Source organism: Papilio xuthus, unplaced genomic scaffold (genome assembly GCF_000836235.2).
Source record: "Papilio xuthus unplaced genomic scaffold, Pxut_1.1 DF826923.1, whole genome shotgun sequence".
In the NCBI taxonomy this organism is placed as follows: Eukaryota; Metazoa; Arthropoda; class Insecta; order Lepidoptera; family Papilionidae; genus Papilio; species Papilio xuthus.
In genome coordinates, this window is record NW_013531726.1 from 6,099,540 (window position 1) to 6,116,946 (window position 17,407).

The 17,407-nt window shown below is 33.3% G+C and overlaps 3 protein-coding genes across 7 annotated transcripts in view; 1 reads left to right on the forward strand and 2 right to left on the reverse strand.

Moving 5' to 3' along the window:
- Nucleotides 1-10: 10 nt before the first annotated feature.
- LOC106122510 (uncharacterized) lies at nucleotides 11-2,451 on the reverse strand. 3 transcript variants are annotated; one of them, XM_013318510.1, is made up of 7 exons: nucleotides 2,374-2,451; nucleotides 2,146-2,231; nucleotides 1,990-2,062; nucleotides 1,535-1,792; nucleotides 1,295-1,448; nucleotides 800-1,055; nucleotides 11-372 (listed from the first exon to the last, which is right to left on the reverse strand). In XM_013318510.1, the coding sequence occupies exons 2-7, from the start codon at nucleotides 2,157-2,159 to the stop codon at nucleotides 276-278; spliced, it is 852 nt and encodes a 283-aa protein (XP_013173964.1). In that variant the 5' UTR covers nucleotides 2,160-2,231; nucleotides 2,374-2,451; the 3' UTR covers nucleotides 11-275. The 3 variants fall into 3 exon arrangements, with proteins under 3 accessions (XP_013173964.1, XP_013173962.1, XP_013173961.1); XM_013318508.1 differs by having other exon boundaries at nucleotides 1,990-2,068; XM_013318507.1 differs by lacking the exons at nucleotides 2,146-2,231; nucleotides 2,374-2,451 and having other exon boundaries at nucleotides 1,990-2,139.
- Nucleotides 2,452-2,728: 277 nt separating this feature from the next.
- On the reverse strand, nucleotides 2,729-8,987 carry CCT1 (chaperonin containing TCP1 subunit 1). Of its 2 annotated transcripts, XM_013318591.1 has the most exons (11): nucleotides 8,821-8,987; nucleotides 8,282-8,405; nucleotides 7,869-7,986; nucleotides 6,942-7,123; nucleotides 6,359-6,623; nucleotides 5,729-5,981; nucleotides 5,276-5,366; nucleotides 4,911-5,103; nucleotides 4,519-4,659; nucleotides 4,019-4,202; nucleotides 2,729-3,170 (listed from the first exon to the last, which is right to left on the reverse strand). In XM_013318591.1, exons 1-11 carry the CDS (start codon nucleotides 8,891-8,893, stop codon nucleotides 3,148-3,150), a joined length of 1,647 nt encoding a protein of 548 aa, XP_013174045.1. In that variant the 5' UTR covers nucleotides 8,894-8,987; the 3' UTR covers nucleotides 2,729-3,147. The 2 variants fall into 2 exon arrangements, with proteins under 2 accessions (XP_013174045.1, XP_013174044.1); XM_013318590.1 differs by having other exon boundaries at nucleotides 2,729-4,202.
- Nucleotides 8,988-9,717: 730 nt separating this feature from the next.
- The window catches only part of LOC106122637 (tolloid-like protein 1), a 41,988-nt gene continuing 34,298 nt past the window's right edge, over nucleotides 9,718-17,407 (forward strand). For both annotated transcript variants that reach the window (XM_013318729.1, XM_013318730.1), the window contains exons 1-3: nucleotides 9,718-9,814; nucleotides 16,873-16,924; nucleotides 17,241-17,336. In XM_013318729.1, coding sequence (XP_013174183.1) covers nucleotides 17,249-17,336 — 88 coding nt within the window. In that variant the 5' untranslated portion in view covers nucleotides 9,718-9,814; nucleotides 16,873-16,924; nucleotides 17,241-17,248. The remainder of the gene's footprint in view (nucleotides 9,815-16,872; nucleotides 16,925-17,240; nucleotides 17,337-17,407) is intronic.

Below are 17,407 nucleotides of genomic sequence, written 5' to 3' on the forward strand. Positions count from 1 at the left end.
ATACTTTTTGTTTTTTTTCTCGATTTACAATAACCGTTATTAAGACTATTACAAAATTCCACTTATTTAAAGGTCAAAAATTAATATAAAAACAACTTTGATGTAGAAAAAGATAATTATGTGAATGTTCTGGCAGTACCAACTAAGAGCTTGACCTTAAAAACAAAGTAAACCAAGGTTTGTCCAAAATTATTTGAAAGAATACACACAATAAGTAAATATAAATAAAAGTTATCACTCAACCTCTTAAAATTACAATAAATTCAATGTCACAGTCAGTTAGGTAATAGTAAAAATTCTTGAATCTTTTTATTAAAATCTTCGGCGTAACGTATGTGAATATTATGTTTTCCGTCGGGGTATAAATGTATTCTGAAAAAAAGGAGCGAAAATTTTGCTAAGTATTCCTCACAATATTTTTTCACATGTAACAAAAAAATTCCATACACATTCTAGAAGTCACGGTAATATGAAATAGTACAATTGACAAAAAAAGAGCATCAAACTAGATTCACACTCAATGTTAAAAATATAAATATCTTCTTTTGTATTTTGGTTTATATTAAATAAGATATGTATTAATTTCCCACATTAATTGTTCAAGTTTCCTACAGATAATTTATTAAAAATATTACTATGAGTTTCAAATGATGTGACATTTGTACATCAAAACTATTGCTATCTCTATTTATTTCGCAGAAAATGAGAGGGGCTGCAATACTGATGTGACACAAGTGTTACTTGGTGATTCACCATTAGAAAAACATAAATTGAAGACACAATAGTAAGCAAAACATACCTGGATCCTTCTATATGTGTATGCAGATGTGAAACATGTACATTATCAACCAGAGGATCCTTTTCCCCATGCAGTATGAATGTTGGGCAGCTAATGTCCTTTACAATCTCATTGCAAATGTTGCCATTTTGAGCTTGAGCTATCTCCACCATACCATCCACCCATCTCGCCCAGTACTGAGCAAACTTTTCTTCCCCGTAAGCTTCTATCATTGGTTCACGCATCTTGGCTGACCATGTTTTGACATCTCTTATTTCTAATGACAAATTATGTTTTTTAATTCAGAGTATTTATTGAAATATTTCATTGGCATTTAATAAAAGCATGATTTCTTGATAGATGAAGATATTTATCTCTTCATTTTTACCAAATTATAGGTTAAGATCTTTTGCTAAATAATGACACTCTTTGAATCAGAAATTATGCAGGATGTTTGCTGACCACAAAGGATATTAGAAAAAAGGATTAAAATTGGATAATGAAATAAATACTAACTTTTTAATGCTTCAACCTCATTCGGCAACATAAATGAATTGCTTCCCCATATCACAAGCTTATTAACTACACTGGGGTATTTGGCAGCTAGGATCATACCACTTATGCCTCCATCACTCCATCCCAGTATCGAGAACTTTGGTATTTTCAGTTTCTGTTAACAACAAATACAAAATGGGTTTACATACATGTCTGCACTTTATTATGAAAGAATAAGCAACTTAAAGTAAATAATCAAACCTTAAGAAGCTCCGCAGCAACATCTGCATCTTTTTCATAAAAATCAGGAGTAAACTCTTTTTCCGGGGGTCTACTTTTCCCATAGCCCACAGGGTCCCATGCTAATATTGTAAACTTATCTCTATTCAGTCCTTCAAGTTGCGGCTTAAAATCAGACCATATAGTTCCCAGTGCACCCGGCATACAGAATACATGGTGTGGACCATTTCCCACTTTGACATAATTTATATTATAATTGCCTACTTTAACTTTTTCTTCCTGAAATTACAAACGAAGTACTTTAAAAATTTACAACTCTGAACACTGACGCCTATAAAAAAAAAGCAAAACAGAAACTTGATAAAAAAAGTGTAAATATATGAAATAGATAAGCTATGATAGCAAAAATAAGTTTATTGTGCTGTTATACAACCTAAGTTAAGGAGATAATGTTCTAATTAGCAATATTTACATACCTTAGTAGTCACAGCAGTGGATAAAGCAGCATTGTAGACTCTTGAAGGTCTTATCTTTGTAAAATAATGTATTCTGTTACTTAAAATTAAAAGCATGTTAATTATTTTGGTTTTACTCAATGCGCTAAAGGGAACTCATAACAAATGATAACGAACCTATATTTTGACATTTGTTATCAGCTGATAATTGAAACTTCTGTCCGGAAATGTAGATTAGTAGTACAAAAACACTTAAATCTCAACTGAAATGATTGTAAAAAATTATTGACTTTACACTTATTTTATCGTTATAACTTTAGTAAAATATTTTGTAGTTTGTGAGAAAAAAGGAAAATTCTCATGCATAATAATTAATGCAGTGAATTAATTAACTATTTTACTTACTATCATTCGCTCTCGCCCCTTATTCAATTTTCATTTCAAATAAAAATTTTAACTTATAAATACTTTCTGGTTTATAGCAAAGGCAAAGAAGATTAAATTTAAAACTGTCAAATCGAATGCTTATAACAATGAATTTTGAATAAAAAAAATGAATAATATCAAAGCATTTTCTCATCCTAATTTCCTCTTAAGTACACAAAGAGACTAGATTGTTGAAAATAGACAAACTGGTCACGTTAGTTGCATTTGTTACAAAAAAAACTACACAACTTGCAATACTGGTTCTGATTGCGGTGTCACGAGGTGACAAAATTACCCGAAAATATTTAGATATTTATAGAATAAAAAAAAACAGTGTTTAGTATTATAGTTTATTTTATTATCAATATCGACGGCACAGCGTCCTAGCGAGTTACAATACAGTCTAGTATTTTATGTTAAAAGCAAAGAAACCTAAGGGTTACAATAATTTATAACTTCTCAAGTGGAATTTTACTCCTTAACAATTCGTCTTTACATTTTAAAAATTAAAACTTTTATTACGAAATAAAATACTGCCTGATTTGTTCTCATAGCCCAAATTACTTTTCATTGATTTCTCATGTTTTACTTATCCTCAGACAGATTAGACGAAAAAAAAATTATCACTGGTGTGAATTATAACGTAAATGGATGGCATTACATATATCCTAATTCTATTATTAAAATGTCTAAATAGTCTAACACCGAGCTTTAAAAGTTGTAACATCAATTCTTTTCCATATTTTCCTCTGGTTAGTAATCTTCTCTATCATTTCCTGGAATCAGTTATGAAATGTGTTACAAAGGGGTGATTGAATGACGGTGGATGTAATGCATGTTAAAAATGTTTGCAAAAATTACTAATATTTTTTTAATCTCTCCATTGTTTCTTTTCAAACTGGCAGCGTAGTTGACTGAGGCCTAGACACCCCTAAACTTAATGTAGGTTTTAGACCCTCAGGGTAAGTATACCATACCTATTGATCAAATATTAACCGTATATTCATAGGTTAAGGGCGCAAATGTAATATTTTATTTTATTTCAGGCTTTGAGAACAGTTTCTTTCGAAGTTATATTTCTTTAAATAATAGTTGTTAGTTTTTTTTTGTTAACATGTTTGTTATATCATTGACAACAATAATAAAGTAAATGCATGGAGCTTCTTACATTATTTATGGAGAAATAGAACTTCAAAGTACTTTTACATTTCAAGAAACTCACAATACAAACATATATTTAACATACAAAACAGCAAGAATAGAAAGAAAATAGTATCCAGTTTACCAGAAAACTTAAATTCACCTTGAGTAATAAGACACAATTTTAATATTATTAAAACCTCAGTACAATTGTCTCTTAAAACCATAGACAAATGTTCTGTCACAGAACCATAAAGTATGCACATAGACTATGGAAGTTTTTTTAACATCAAACTTTTTGTACAAAAATATATGAAATTTGTGACGTGCGTGTGTTTTAACAATACAAAAGAACTAAAATTCACTGTAAGAAAAGCGTTAAGCACTAAATGAAAGAGTTCATTCCGAACAAACACAGGCCAACTTAGACTGGTCACCATTTAATCCAGCTCCCCGGCATTACAAGCGTCTTCGTAACTCTTACCCTTCTGTTCTGGGTCCAATTTGATCAGGTCATCGATACGTAGGATCGTAATGGCCGCTTCGGTTGCGAATTTAAGAGATTTGACCTTAGATATCGCAGGCTCTATTACTCCGGCTGCTAAGTTGTCACGGAGTGTGCCCTCTGTTAAGTCCAGGCCTACATACTTCAAGTTTGCGTGCTCGACCTGTTTAAAAGAATTTTAAAGTAACTATCATACTAATATTATAAATGCGAATGTTTGAATCTATTGATGGATGTTTGTTAGAAGGTATCTTCATAACTGCATGGATCTCAATGAAATTTGGCATGGATGTAAAACATAGTCTAAAAGAACACATAGTTTATATAATGTTTTTTTAATTCCGTGCTAACGGAGTCGCAAGCTACAGCTAGTTGGTTATAAAAAAGACTATGTATTGTTTGACAAATGTCATTGCAGTTGAATTCATTGACAGATTTTCCAGTAATTAGTTTCTATAGATAGAGATATATAATGTTACCTTTGTTTGAGAGGAGTTGTGGTACGCTCTAAGCTTGGCAACGAGGTCTGTGGCATCGCGCGCCGCGTTCACCGCCAACGTCTTGGGGATGACCAGTAGCGACTGCGCGAAAGCTGCGATAGCCAGTTGCTCACGAGAACTCTGCAGTTAATAAATATTTAAATTATAGGTCAGTCTTTACATTGTATTGTCATTGTAAATTCATTTTTGGGAATTTGAATGTCTGAAAATCTTTACATAATTTATATGTCTCAATCTATTAGTTTACATATGGTGTTTGAAAAAAATAATTTTACAATTAACCTGCGTCACATAATAGGCTATATAGTCGTGGGTTTAATGTCAGAGTACCAGTAACCCGCAGCAGTGAAAGGGTTAAAGTGTCTACTCACAAGTGTGGTCGCAAAGTTGTCCAGATATATAGAGAGTGCAGCATCAACTGCACCGCCGCCGGCCAGCACACGGCCCGACTCAAGCACACGACGCACCGCACATAACGCGTCATGAGCTGAGCGCTCCATCTCATCGCAGTACGCGTCTGTGGGGCCGCGGAGGATGATCGAAGCTGCTGTGCGACTTGCTGGACTGAAACAGAATAATTTAACCATTAGTTTAACTTGTAATGGTGGTGGTGGTAGATGTATAAATGTAGAAAGTGAGACAGGTGTGTCAGGACCTCACCAAATAGAAGTCCATAGTCTTTGCCTAATCCTCTTTATGAGTTATGGTTGTGTTATGTTGTTCTTGTGCAACTTACCCCTTGATAAGAATGAGCTGGTCATCACATATTTCCTCCTGAACCACTTCAGCAGCTTCACCAATCATGCTCGGCTCAAATACTTCTTCACCTAAAAAAATGACCTTTGAGATTAAGAAAATGTTACTCTGTCGTTGAAATAGGCAGAAATACAATTCACAGAAATAAAAGAAATTTGATAATAAGTTTAACATAATATGGGAATAAAATTTATTAATATAGTGCACTGGATGCGGGCGGCACAGGATCAGGCATTGTGGTAATTGATGGGGAAGGCCTCCGTCCAGCAGTGGACAAATTTAAGCTGTTTATGTTGAATATAATTTGGAAAATCAAAACTGTTTTTGAAACCACTTAATTCGTCATTATAATTTGGGCGTCAAAAATCCTAGGTCATCTGAACAACTACCTGCCTTAGTAACTAAACTGCCTTAGAAATCCAAACTATCTCACCTTCCATATTAGTTAATGAGGTAAGATAGGCAGCGCCGGTAGCTTTGGCGATTCTCTTCAAATCAGACTTCTTACAACGTCTCACTCCCATAGCTCCAGCCTCCACAAAGTACTTGAGGCAAAGGTCATCAATACCACCAGTACAGAGGATGACGTTAACTCCTGTGCTTAAGATCTTGTTCAAACGCTCTTTTGTGATGTCTAACTCGCGGGCACGGATCGCGTCTAATTTTTCAGGGTCTGTGACCAGTACCTGAGGATTTAATGCTTTGTGATTAGTGTCACATCAAATATCTGTCAAGGTCATTTGCGCGCTGTGCAGTATGCTCTCTCTCATTTCTTTACCCCCTAATAGACAAATCATTATGTTTAGCAACTCCTGATGTTCCGAGCCGCCAAGATATAGACAAAATCTATGTATAGTACACATTTTCATTATTAAATGGGTTTAAATCAACATTTGGATACAAATCAAGAGATTGATTGCACATACTGTTAAGAAATTATAAAGTTAAACATTAAATCCAAAGTTAACTTGCCTAGTTAATTTACTTTCATATGAAAAAAAGGGTAATGGTATAGTATGTGTGTAATTAATAAACAGTAGACTTCCTAAAGATGAAAACATACCTGAACACCAAGCTTCATCTTAGTCTTCTGTAAAGAGAAATCAAGGCAAGCAATCTTAGCGTTAACAATCTTCTTAGGCATAGCCTGTGAGGCAACGGTACAGTTGAGAGCGTAACCTTTCACAAGAACACTCTCCCGCGCGCTCCGACCGTGCGCTTTGAGGACATTCACAGCTTTGATTGGGTAGATTGCATTGCCTTTGGCATCTGTTGTCTTAATCGCCATTGCTGCATCAACAACCATCTCAGAGAAGAAATCTGCATCACTATTTAAAGTGTTAAGGAATATTTTGACTTAGGATACAATTTGTCTGTGTAATTTGTATTATGACAAATTAATATTAGACAAAGTCCAAAGAAATAATTGAAATCTAAAGTAGAAGAAACTACTTTCATTTGTAGGTAGATTATTTACCAGCCAGTATTACTTTAATAAGGAAGTTTTAATATCAAAATAAATAAAAGTAAGAGATTATCATTTTAGTACTTGTTTTACGGAAAAGACTTAGTTCAATTCTATTTGACACATTCCTGGTACACAACTGTGCATATTAATTCAAATAGAACAATTTAAAAAAGGATACGCTCCAATAAGCTTTGAAGACATTGTAGTTTTGGCAACATTGACAATGGAAGCACGACCAAGTGATTCCACACTGACAGTCAGGTTGTCCTGAATGTACTTAACAGCCTCCTTGCAAGCCAGCCTGTAGCCGGAGATCACACTGGTAGGATGGATCTTGTTCTTTACTAATTCATCTGCATTCTGAAATAAAACATCAACAAATGCTTATAAAAACATCTTTGTTGATTTCTTCATTTCCTTAATAAGAATTTACAATTCATTTGATCATATATTTTACATTTAGATAATACTAGCGGACCCGACAGACATTGTCCTGTCTACACGTCTTTAATTTGAAAATTTCAAACTTTTTTTAATAAGCTAAAATTAAAATTCAAATATTATTTAAAATTTGACACTGCGATTGTAGCGCCGTCTGTCGGATCCAATGTAAAACATTCCAAAATCAACAACTACTAATAAATTAAAAATTAATTTAAAAAACATTGTCCAGCGGACAAAATTGTGAATCTAAACCATTCCCAGATCCCCTTGAACACACACAAAAAATTTCATCAAAATCGGTCCAGTCGTTTGAGAGAAGTTCAGTGACATACACACTCACAGAAGAATTATATATATAAAGATAGCAAGCTTAGTTTTGTTACAAAATATATTCACTCAATGCTTTGTCACCTTAGCTTATATAAACATAGCTTACACACATAATAGTAGTAGATGTAGCTTGGAATACATTAAGTAATAATTTATAAAATATTTTTGTCCGGAAGACCTTAACGCTTGTACCAAACCAATGAGGTTTATTTAGCGTTAAATATATGTTTATTTGTATTCAAAATTGTATTGTTAAATAAATTAAAAAAAAAAGTGTATACATTTATTTTAAATTATTTAAGTAAGCTTTAGTTATACATAATAATAATACCTTGAGCAATTCAGCAGCAATTATGACAACAGTGGTGGTGCCATCTCCAACTTCTTCGTCCTGTAGCTGAGCCAATTCCACCAACACTTTCGCCGCTGGATGCTCAACCTCCAGCATTCTAGAAATTTTGTATACTGTTATTAACACTTATGTGCTGATATAATTGTCGCAGTAAACTCACAAGGCTAGATGGCTGTACTTAGTGTTAATATTAGTGCTATTTTTCAACAAATAAAATATGATATTGTCATTATACTTATGACTAGTTATATAAATTACTTTATAATAATATTTTGACAACTTTAAGTGTTGAAAATTGACAGAAAACTAAACCAACATTGTTTAACTTATATGTATAAGCCTTTCTTCATAATTGATATGTGGACCACAATACAATCTATAAATTCACTTACTTTAAAATAGTAGCACCATCATTTGTTACAGTAACATCTCCAATATCATCCACCAACATCTTGTCCAGTCCTACAGGGCCCAGTGAACTCTTTACAATGTTGGCTATAGCAGCAGCTGCCATCACTGAAAGGATGGATTGATATAAGATTGGAAATTTAATGTTTAAATCGAAGGCATGTTTTGTTAATCAAATTGGTTTTAGAAAAAAATGTGAAAGATATTGATAATAATGACTTAACAAATAGATTTTATTTAGATTTAAATTACATTCTAGGGTACTAAAATGTTTACAATGTATTCAAAATAGCATGAAATTTCAACAAAGAGGTTATTCATATCGCGTTTAAAATATAAATAACAAATAGTTAAATATTAAGTTACACATGCATCATTTCTATCATGATGGTAAATTTAAGACTAAAATAATAGTTAAATTCTTTTATTTCCGGAAAATATTTGTACTTTTAAGACCATATGAGGCAGTGCATGTGATCTACCGGGTTCAACCTCATGTGAGTTTTATAGCGATAAAATTTACCATTTTGAGTTCGGACCGGTGCCCCCGAGAATCTAGTCCCGGCAACGGATAAAGGTGCAGCAAGTGTAGACATATTTTGGTTTATTTAACTCAAAAAATCACAAAATTTCGCTCGTCACACTTATTTGATTCTCGAAAAAAGATGGAACAATGTTGCAATATTTAAAAAAATGATGACACATAGATTGTTTATTGCCAGTATGTATTGAAATACAGAATACAGAAAATCGATTTTTATCAAAAGGTGTGTAGAGGTGGAGGATATTTTATTACTTTAACCACCTTAACACATATGGAACTAATGCTTTTTATTTTTAAATATATGTTTGGATTCAAACAGGAAATAATTATATAGTCAGTCAGTAAGAATTGTAAAGATGCATTTGCAATTTCTTGGACTGTCTTAAGTTGCTGGGAATAGGGAAATGGCACAATTGCATACGTACTAATCAAGTAGTTATTTACAAAGTCATTTTGTGTAATATTACGCAATCTTAAGCATTGGTTATTATTATAAGATAATACACCTTTGCGGTGCAAAGACATTAGAATCATTTTACTTTCAAAGACCGTTGATGATTGAAATTAAAATAAAAATAATAAATGATTGCAATTTTCCATTGTTTGTAAAGAATTGCTTTATTACACTACTTTCTTGCCTAGTTCATATAAAGCTCCGGTTTACGACAATTCGACGGGCTAATCCAATAAATGCCAGAAATGTTTCGGGATCCCCACGTTCATTGTAATGCCCCGCAGTGAGTGTCGCATCCATACTCGAGCTTAATCTCATTTCGTTCACTAAGGGTGCGATAAGACTCCGTGCAAAACAAATTGCAAGTACCCGCGCAGGCGTCAGGAACTGTCACGCACGCGTATTTTTGCGTCAGTCGCGCGCCGACCGCTACCGCAATTGTAGGGCTGTACCGCTCTGGCAAATCGCGCTTCCACCTCGCGATAAATGGCGCCCAAATTGGGACTACGCTGACGCGGGGTAAGTTCAGTTCTCAATAAAGATATCTTAAATTATTAAAGCAAACATTAAAGTTTAAGATGTGTGAGTGGTCCATGCAGCATCCGTTCGTGTGGGCGTGGTAAGACGTCGTAGAGGGCGCGAGTGTCGGGTCTGATAACACGAATCAACAAAGTCTAACATTATATAAACTGGTTAAGGGAATGAGTGGAAGGTGAAATCAATTTTTTATTGATTTGCTTTATATTAAGTTTCCGATCTTCTCACGACACGAGAAGTGATAAAAACTGCAATAGAGGTGTGCAATATGGTTGGATATTTAACCAATAAGGGATGTATATTATTAGAATCAACCCAATATTTACTATTAAGGATAAAACAAATCATTAAATTAAGAATATTGTAAGTTTGAAAATTTTTTATTGTTAAAATCTAAGTTTTTAGTATACTTTAAATATATAACAATAATTGAACGATTTATTTTTAGGTAAATCTCAATTATTTATTTTTACTATGTTGGGCTAATTAATTCTAGCTTCTATATAAAATCTGTACAACATAAATATCTATCAGCTGTGCGGAATGTAGTAAAAGAGTATCAGCGCAAATGCAGAGGCGCTGTTCTTACTGCAGCTGTCTCTTTTCCTCCTTCCCTTAGGATTTATGTACTTACAACTTTACGAGGTGCAAAATACTTTTTGTTAACCATTGGTTAAGAACCATTATAATTCCACTGTGAGTTTAGTTATACCTGAACCTAACGTGTTGTTCCATAGCAGAAATGCAAGTACAAAAACGTATAGTATCTTTATATTTTCTTTGTAAAAAGTAAACATAACAATATGTTTCTTCACAGGTGTGTCAGCAAAGGAAATTAAATGTAAAAGTGTAAACAAAACAACACATTTTTCATATAATAATTTTCTAAATACTTTTCCACACACCAGTTTCTTATCTGTTAGACATTGGCTAACAAAATCGATGCATTTTTTTTATTTTGACAATATTATATGGCCTCTTCCTTGCTAGCCATCACCTACTATAAAAAAAACAATGGATGAATCCTTTCTTGAATTAATTCTAATTATAACGTTCTAAAAAATCTAATATAATTTGTATATATGTAGGTACTAACGGCCACGACTCTGTTCTTGCGGAATTAAAAAAACATATTTAGTAGCCTGTGTGTTCTTCCACACTATGTTCCATATGTGTGTGTTTTTTTTAAACATCCATCCATCCATCCAAACTTTCGCCTTTATAAATACGCGTGTATTAAAATTTATAGACAACTAGCCGTCGCATACGACGCCGTCTGCGCGGAATTAAACGAAAACTTAATTCGTAGCCCATGTTTTCTTCAAGGCTATGTTCTACATCTATGACAAATTTCAGCGAGATCTATTCAACCGTTCTGGCGATAATTTGTAACAAACATCCATCTATATATCTAAACATTCGCATTTATAACGTAAAATAAGCTAGATAATCCAACACTGATAGACGATAACATCTTCCTATTGATTTAAATTGAAGATTAAGACAAGAATTTAGTATAAGCTCAATTGCCTTTTAATTTTGTTCTTGACTAAGGCTATATTATCGGTTTTTACACTGAAAAGTCCATTTATACATTTTCTACGTTATCCAAACAATCTGCCCCACATTTTGTTTCTTTTTATCATAAATAAATTTACTTTTTCATATCTTTATAAAAATCTCTGCCCCTTGTGAATGTTATATTTATTAACAAGCTACTTTCTTCCGTTCGAATGCATTAGCATTTAAATGGAACTGGCCAACTGGATGTCAGTTTTTCGTGACCCGAAGTGTACCGGCGCACGTTAAAAGCCCTCCACTTCCTTATTTATACGGCCAATTCGAAACCGAAAAAGTAGGTTAGTATTAAATATTGCGTATTAACTTATGTAACTTTACGTGTTTCAGTAAAACTGCAGTTAAATTTGTAATAAAAACGTTTATTTTACCAAAATCATACTATCATCATCAGCTCACTATACATCCCCACTGAGGGGCTCGAAGCCTACCCTAAGTTAAGGGTGATTAGGCCATAGTCAACCACGCTGGTCAAGTGCAGGTTGGTTGACTTCACACATATCTTCGAATTTCTTCTCAGACATGTGCAGGTTACATCACGATGTTTTCCTTCACCGAAATATGATAGAAAATATAATAATTGACAATTTGTCGTTAACGAATTAATTAAAGTCATTATTAATTTAGTCACTTCTAAGTTAGGGTAGAAAAATATCCACGGCTACGTTCAGGATCACTAAAAACAGCTTGGCTGACATTTGGCAGAGGATTTTGCCAATAAAAAAACGCCACAATCCAACGTGACTTGTGCCAAACTGATTGGAAACAAACTTTGAAACGATACGATAACGATTTTAATGACGAAGTGGATTTTCACAGCCGAAACGCTATTTCGAAAAAAATCCCATTTTCTTTTCTTTTTTTGGTGATGTTAAAACTCCTTTACGGTTATATCTTTACAACCAGTAACTTTTCGAGGTCCGTATTGAATCTTTGTAGGTATTTTATTTAAAGACTTCGCATCGAAAAGGTCATTACAAAGTTAAAATCTTGAACACTTTTTTGCTATATTATGGTCAGATTATTAGTCAGAAGAGCCGTTTTGATTTTAAAATAAGCAAGAAAAAATGTCAATCTTGTTGTCCAACAAAATTGTGTTAAAATTAAAACAGCTCACAGTAATTATGTTAAATTTTAAGGTTGCAATAAAACAAAGCATTTGTGAAGGAATTGAAGAAAAATGTGCACTTGTGCACGCTGTGAAAGCCTTTTGCCGGGACGCGGAGAGCTCTTGTATTCCTGCCCCACTGCAACTGTCGGGTTACAGTTTATTTTATAAGTACGCTAGACTATGAGTGTTTTTATTTTGTTTTAATTATCATTTAAAGTAATTACGAAAAGGTAAACTAAGGAGGTTTGTTAACTCTGAATCAGAAACTCTTAATTTCCGCGAATATCTTACTTCTTACTAATGTTATATCTAGTTTATTTTTTGATTTATCAAATATCTCCTAAACCCTTTTCTCTTTCTTTTTGAAAATAATTTCTCTAGCAGCTAATATATGTCTAGTCTCCAAAAGAAACATTTGAAGTTGATGCAGCTTGATACGGTATGCCATATAATAATGGGTTTTGTTCTTTGTGTATTTTGGATGGATCTTTGTTAGAAAGTATCCTCAGAACTACTCAATGGATTTCTCAGAAATTTGATATAGGTACACATATGCTAGTAATTAAGTTTTTTAATTCAATGGAGTCGGAGTCGGGGGTAAAAGCGAGTGTATCATAAGTCATTACTTAAGTAGTACTGTTAGTTACATCATGACAGAGAATTGGGTAGGAAAAAAAACATCCGTTTAATTCAGTAAATTCGAATAAATTTTACTTAGTTTCTTTGCCTTCCCTTGTATTTGCGACATGTTTCACGGAATATATCCTTAGCACGTACTTCGTGTTTTTTTTAAATTTGAGTTGTTTTCACATCGCTTTGGTACACGTTTCTGCGGAGATTAAGTTGAAAGAATGTTTCATGTATGTCGGAGAATTTTGATAACAAGATTTAGTACAAGAAATATATTATATAATTCTTGCAAAATAAAGGGTTTTCTTTTCATTTTATTCTTATTTCGTGACAAGTATTCTAAACCACAGACTAAAAAGCGACGAGGGAAATCAACTTTCTTATGACGGAAACATTAAATTTTATTTTTGTTCTTAAAAAAAATCGATTTGCATTTATTTAATGATTACCGTGTCACTTCGACTTTAAATCCTTTGCTTAAGCCTTTTTCCTTTTTTCTTTCTCATTTATATTGAAAAAGACGTGTAATGCAATGAATATGAAAATTGACAGAACATTATCAATACAATTGTGTCCACAGTGGAAACTGACTCTAAATAAAAAGATATTAATCCTATATTATACAGATGATTGGTATAAAAACGCGGCTGTGGAACGTTAATTAAATTCCGGAACAGTGGGAGATTAACTTTAATTAAACATTTCTCTATAAAATCAACTTGTACAGGAATTTTAATTCTTACTTATATAAAAATGCGAATGTTTTGATGGATGGATGTATGTTTGAAGGTATCTCCAGAACGGCTGAACAGATCTTGATGAAATTTTGCATACATATATAAAATAGTCTGGAAGAACACAGAGGCTACTATTTTATTTTTAATTCTGCGCGGACGGAGTCGCGCGCGACCGCTAGTAACATTATTATATAATATACGTATATTGTTATTAGTTGTTTATTTTTGACGACGATTTTAACAGAAGACAGGCGTGAAGTGGAAGCAATTCCGTGTTTCGTCTGATGAGTGTGCGTCCCGGAGGTCTAATTTAGTCCTCTTTCCCTTCCCACCTTTTTTCTTATAAGGAAAGGATGGGAAGTGGAAGTGGACTTTCCGGATGAGAGGATGCATGTAAAGGGAATATATTTTCTTTCGGTGCATCCTCTTCTCTGTCGATTAAAGGTAATCAACGCATATGCAATTGCGTATGTCTATTGGCAACGGTCACTTCGCTATATAAGCGATTTCAGGTGGCCGCTCGCTCGTTTGCCACCTTATGATATAAAAAAAAAGATTATCGATAAAATTAGTGATCTGAAAAGTCGAACTACGATACTCTAAGCTTATTTTCACGTCTAAATTTTAATTAATCCTCTCGTTGTATTGTTATATTCTATATTTTAAACGTAATGAACAGTTCGTCAAACAAGTTAAACCTTGAAAGCACAGTGGCCTTTTATACTAGGGATATTATACTGAAATTTCTCGTGCAGCGTTACAGAGTATGAATATTGTAGCGATGCGGCGGTGTTGCCAGTTTGAATTATTTATCCGTTATATTGTATTGACGTATGTTCCGCTTTCGTCCGCCTAATTGTATCTGGCAAACTTTGTACACTATTAAAAACTTATTGCTATTTCTTGAAAGTAATTTAGAGATCGTCTTAATCAACTGATGTTTTTAGGATCCTTTAGACTTCTCTCTGGTGATGTGAGGTGAAAACCTCCATGTCTAGTTTGTGTTTTAAATTCAGCAGTTTGTTGTGAATCATTTTACCTTAGCAATTAAAATCGGGGAATACTTATGCAACGCTTACTTAAACGTACCAAGCATTTTAGTTATTCGGTAAAAGCGCACCAGAGGTCAGACATTAGTAGTTTTTTGATCATGTTTAAAAAAAAAATGAAAATATAATCATGAATGTTATGAAAAGGAATTATTTATTTTTCTTTACATTGAAATAGTTCAAAAATATTAAAGGTAAAGAAGCGTAAATATAAGTTACTCTATAGTATATTTTTTCGCAACAAAAACATGTTTAGTTTTAAAACTAGAGCTAATTTACCAATTTTAAACAGTAAAAAGGTTGGTTATTTACGTTGGCAACCCTAGTGAGGAGCGGAGCTCTTATTGTTTCCTTAATTAAGGAGCGTCTCGCGCAGCCCTGGGTAATCACAACCCTAACCGCTTTGTGCAGCGGTCAACATAATTCTTCCTTTTATACGGACCTTTTACTTAGTACAGTAACCTTAATTGCTTTAAGATTAAGTCTGTAATGTTCTAAGGACGATAATTTTTTTTTAAATCTAGTTTGTTTTTTTACGTTATAAGGTGGCTAATGAGAAAGCGGTCATCTGGATTACCCGAAGCGATGCTGAGCACAATTTTCAATTGTCTTATTTATAAAGAATATTTTGTTATTGTTTTTATTATGGACAGTATTTATCTTTCTGTTAATTGTAATAATTATGTACATAAAAGAGAATCATTCAATCTTTCTTAATTTTGACTATACTTATTGATTAGTCGTGAGGCTGTCGTCTTCATACCTAAAAGCTACAAAAATGTTATCATGAAAAATAAGGTAAAGCTTTTAAATTGCGATATACGATGTAAGGGTTGATAGTAAATGTTTTATGCATGTTTGTGAACGCGCGGGTTGGAACGCCTGTAGAATATTTACAAACGAGGCTTTATAGTACGAAATACTGATCAGTTTGTGGATACCGATGTACAAAATATCATAATACTAGCGATCGACCGCGACTCCGTCCGCGCGGAATTAAAAATGCATAATTAGTAAACTACGTGTTCTTCCAGACTATGTTTTATATGTAGGTATGCCAAATTTCATCGAGATTGGTTCAGCTGGTCTAGAGATACTTTCAAACAAACATACATCCATCTAAGCATTCACATTTATAATATTTCTAAGATTTATGTCACTAAAATAATATATGCGAAGTGACATGGGTCATGAAATAACAGATTTAAACTGTTTGAAATTAAATGATTTGAAACCAATATTAATTAAAACTAATTATGCCTCTCCGGGAAAGAATGCTAATAAAATTAGACTTCAATATTCGTAGTCGGTCTATGCTCTATTCTTAGCTTGTTATTGGTTAGCTGTCACCTTGAACTTCGTCAGCGTGGTATTAAAGAAAAAGTAGCCTACAATCTGTCTGCACACATCAGCTACCTTCTAATGAAGGTCCGACAAAATCGGTCCAGCCGTTGCTGTGACTACCCGGAACAAACTACACTTTGCTTGCGCACAGACAGACAAATATTAAAAAAAATTGTTTTTTTTCGTCATAGGTTACGCAAAAATATACACGACAAAAATTGATTTCTTTATTGACATTACTGCTAGACATTCTAATTTTATTAACCGTATAGATTTACTAGTTCTACCAACTCTGGATCGTAGGTCGATGTCCAAGCAGGTCGTGGGTTCAATGACCTTTTATTGTAAGGATGCCAAAAATATATGTACAAAGAAGTGGACCACATTTCGAGTTAATTGTAATTTAATGATTTCCATGTTTGTTTAGAAGATAAGATATTTGAAGAAGCCTTCGAAGTATCTAGTTTCTTTGTAGTTAATTGATAACTTATAAAATTTATGTCTTTGTAAAACTTTAGCGTACTTGAATGAAAAGCTTTTTGATTTTTGCTTTACTATAATTGAGAACTAAAGAGATTTTGTTTATTTCAGGTGATTTGAGGAGGGGCATACGACCGCGGCGCAAATACAGACTGACGATATGGTAAGTAGATAAAAAATAAATGTTTTGATTATGAAAATTTAAGTTATTCTTACGTATTTTGATTAAATTCACTGATAATTAACTTCTACCACTTCTTTTTAATCACCTGTTTACTAAGCAGTAAAATGAAAACAACTTTTTCTGTTAACATGTTGGACCGCCATCTATCAATAGAATGGCGAAGCTTAATAAATTACTGTAGAAAATCTCAGTTGTTCCACCACCCGCTAGGTGGCGCTGTTTCACATTATTACAAACTAGAGTTTCCTAGTTCTTTACGTATACCAAGACTATAGTAATGTTGTTTTGATCACAGGATGCAGTATGGCCGCGGCACATTGGCTCAACTCGCTAGGATGCCTTTCGCTGTCGCTATTATGCCTTTTCGCTACTACTCTTCAAGTTACAAGCGGTAAGTTGATTTGTTTTGAATTTAAAGAGATTTGTTATTAAAGAATATCATATTAAGTCAGAAAAAAAGCC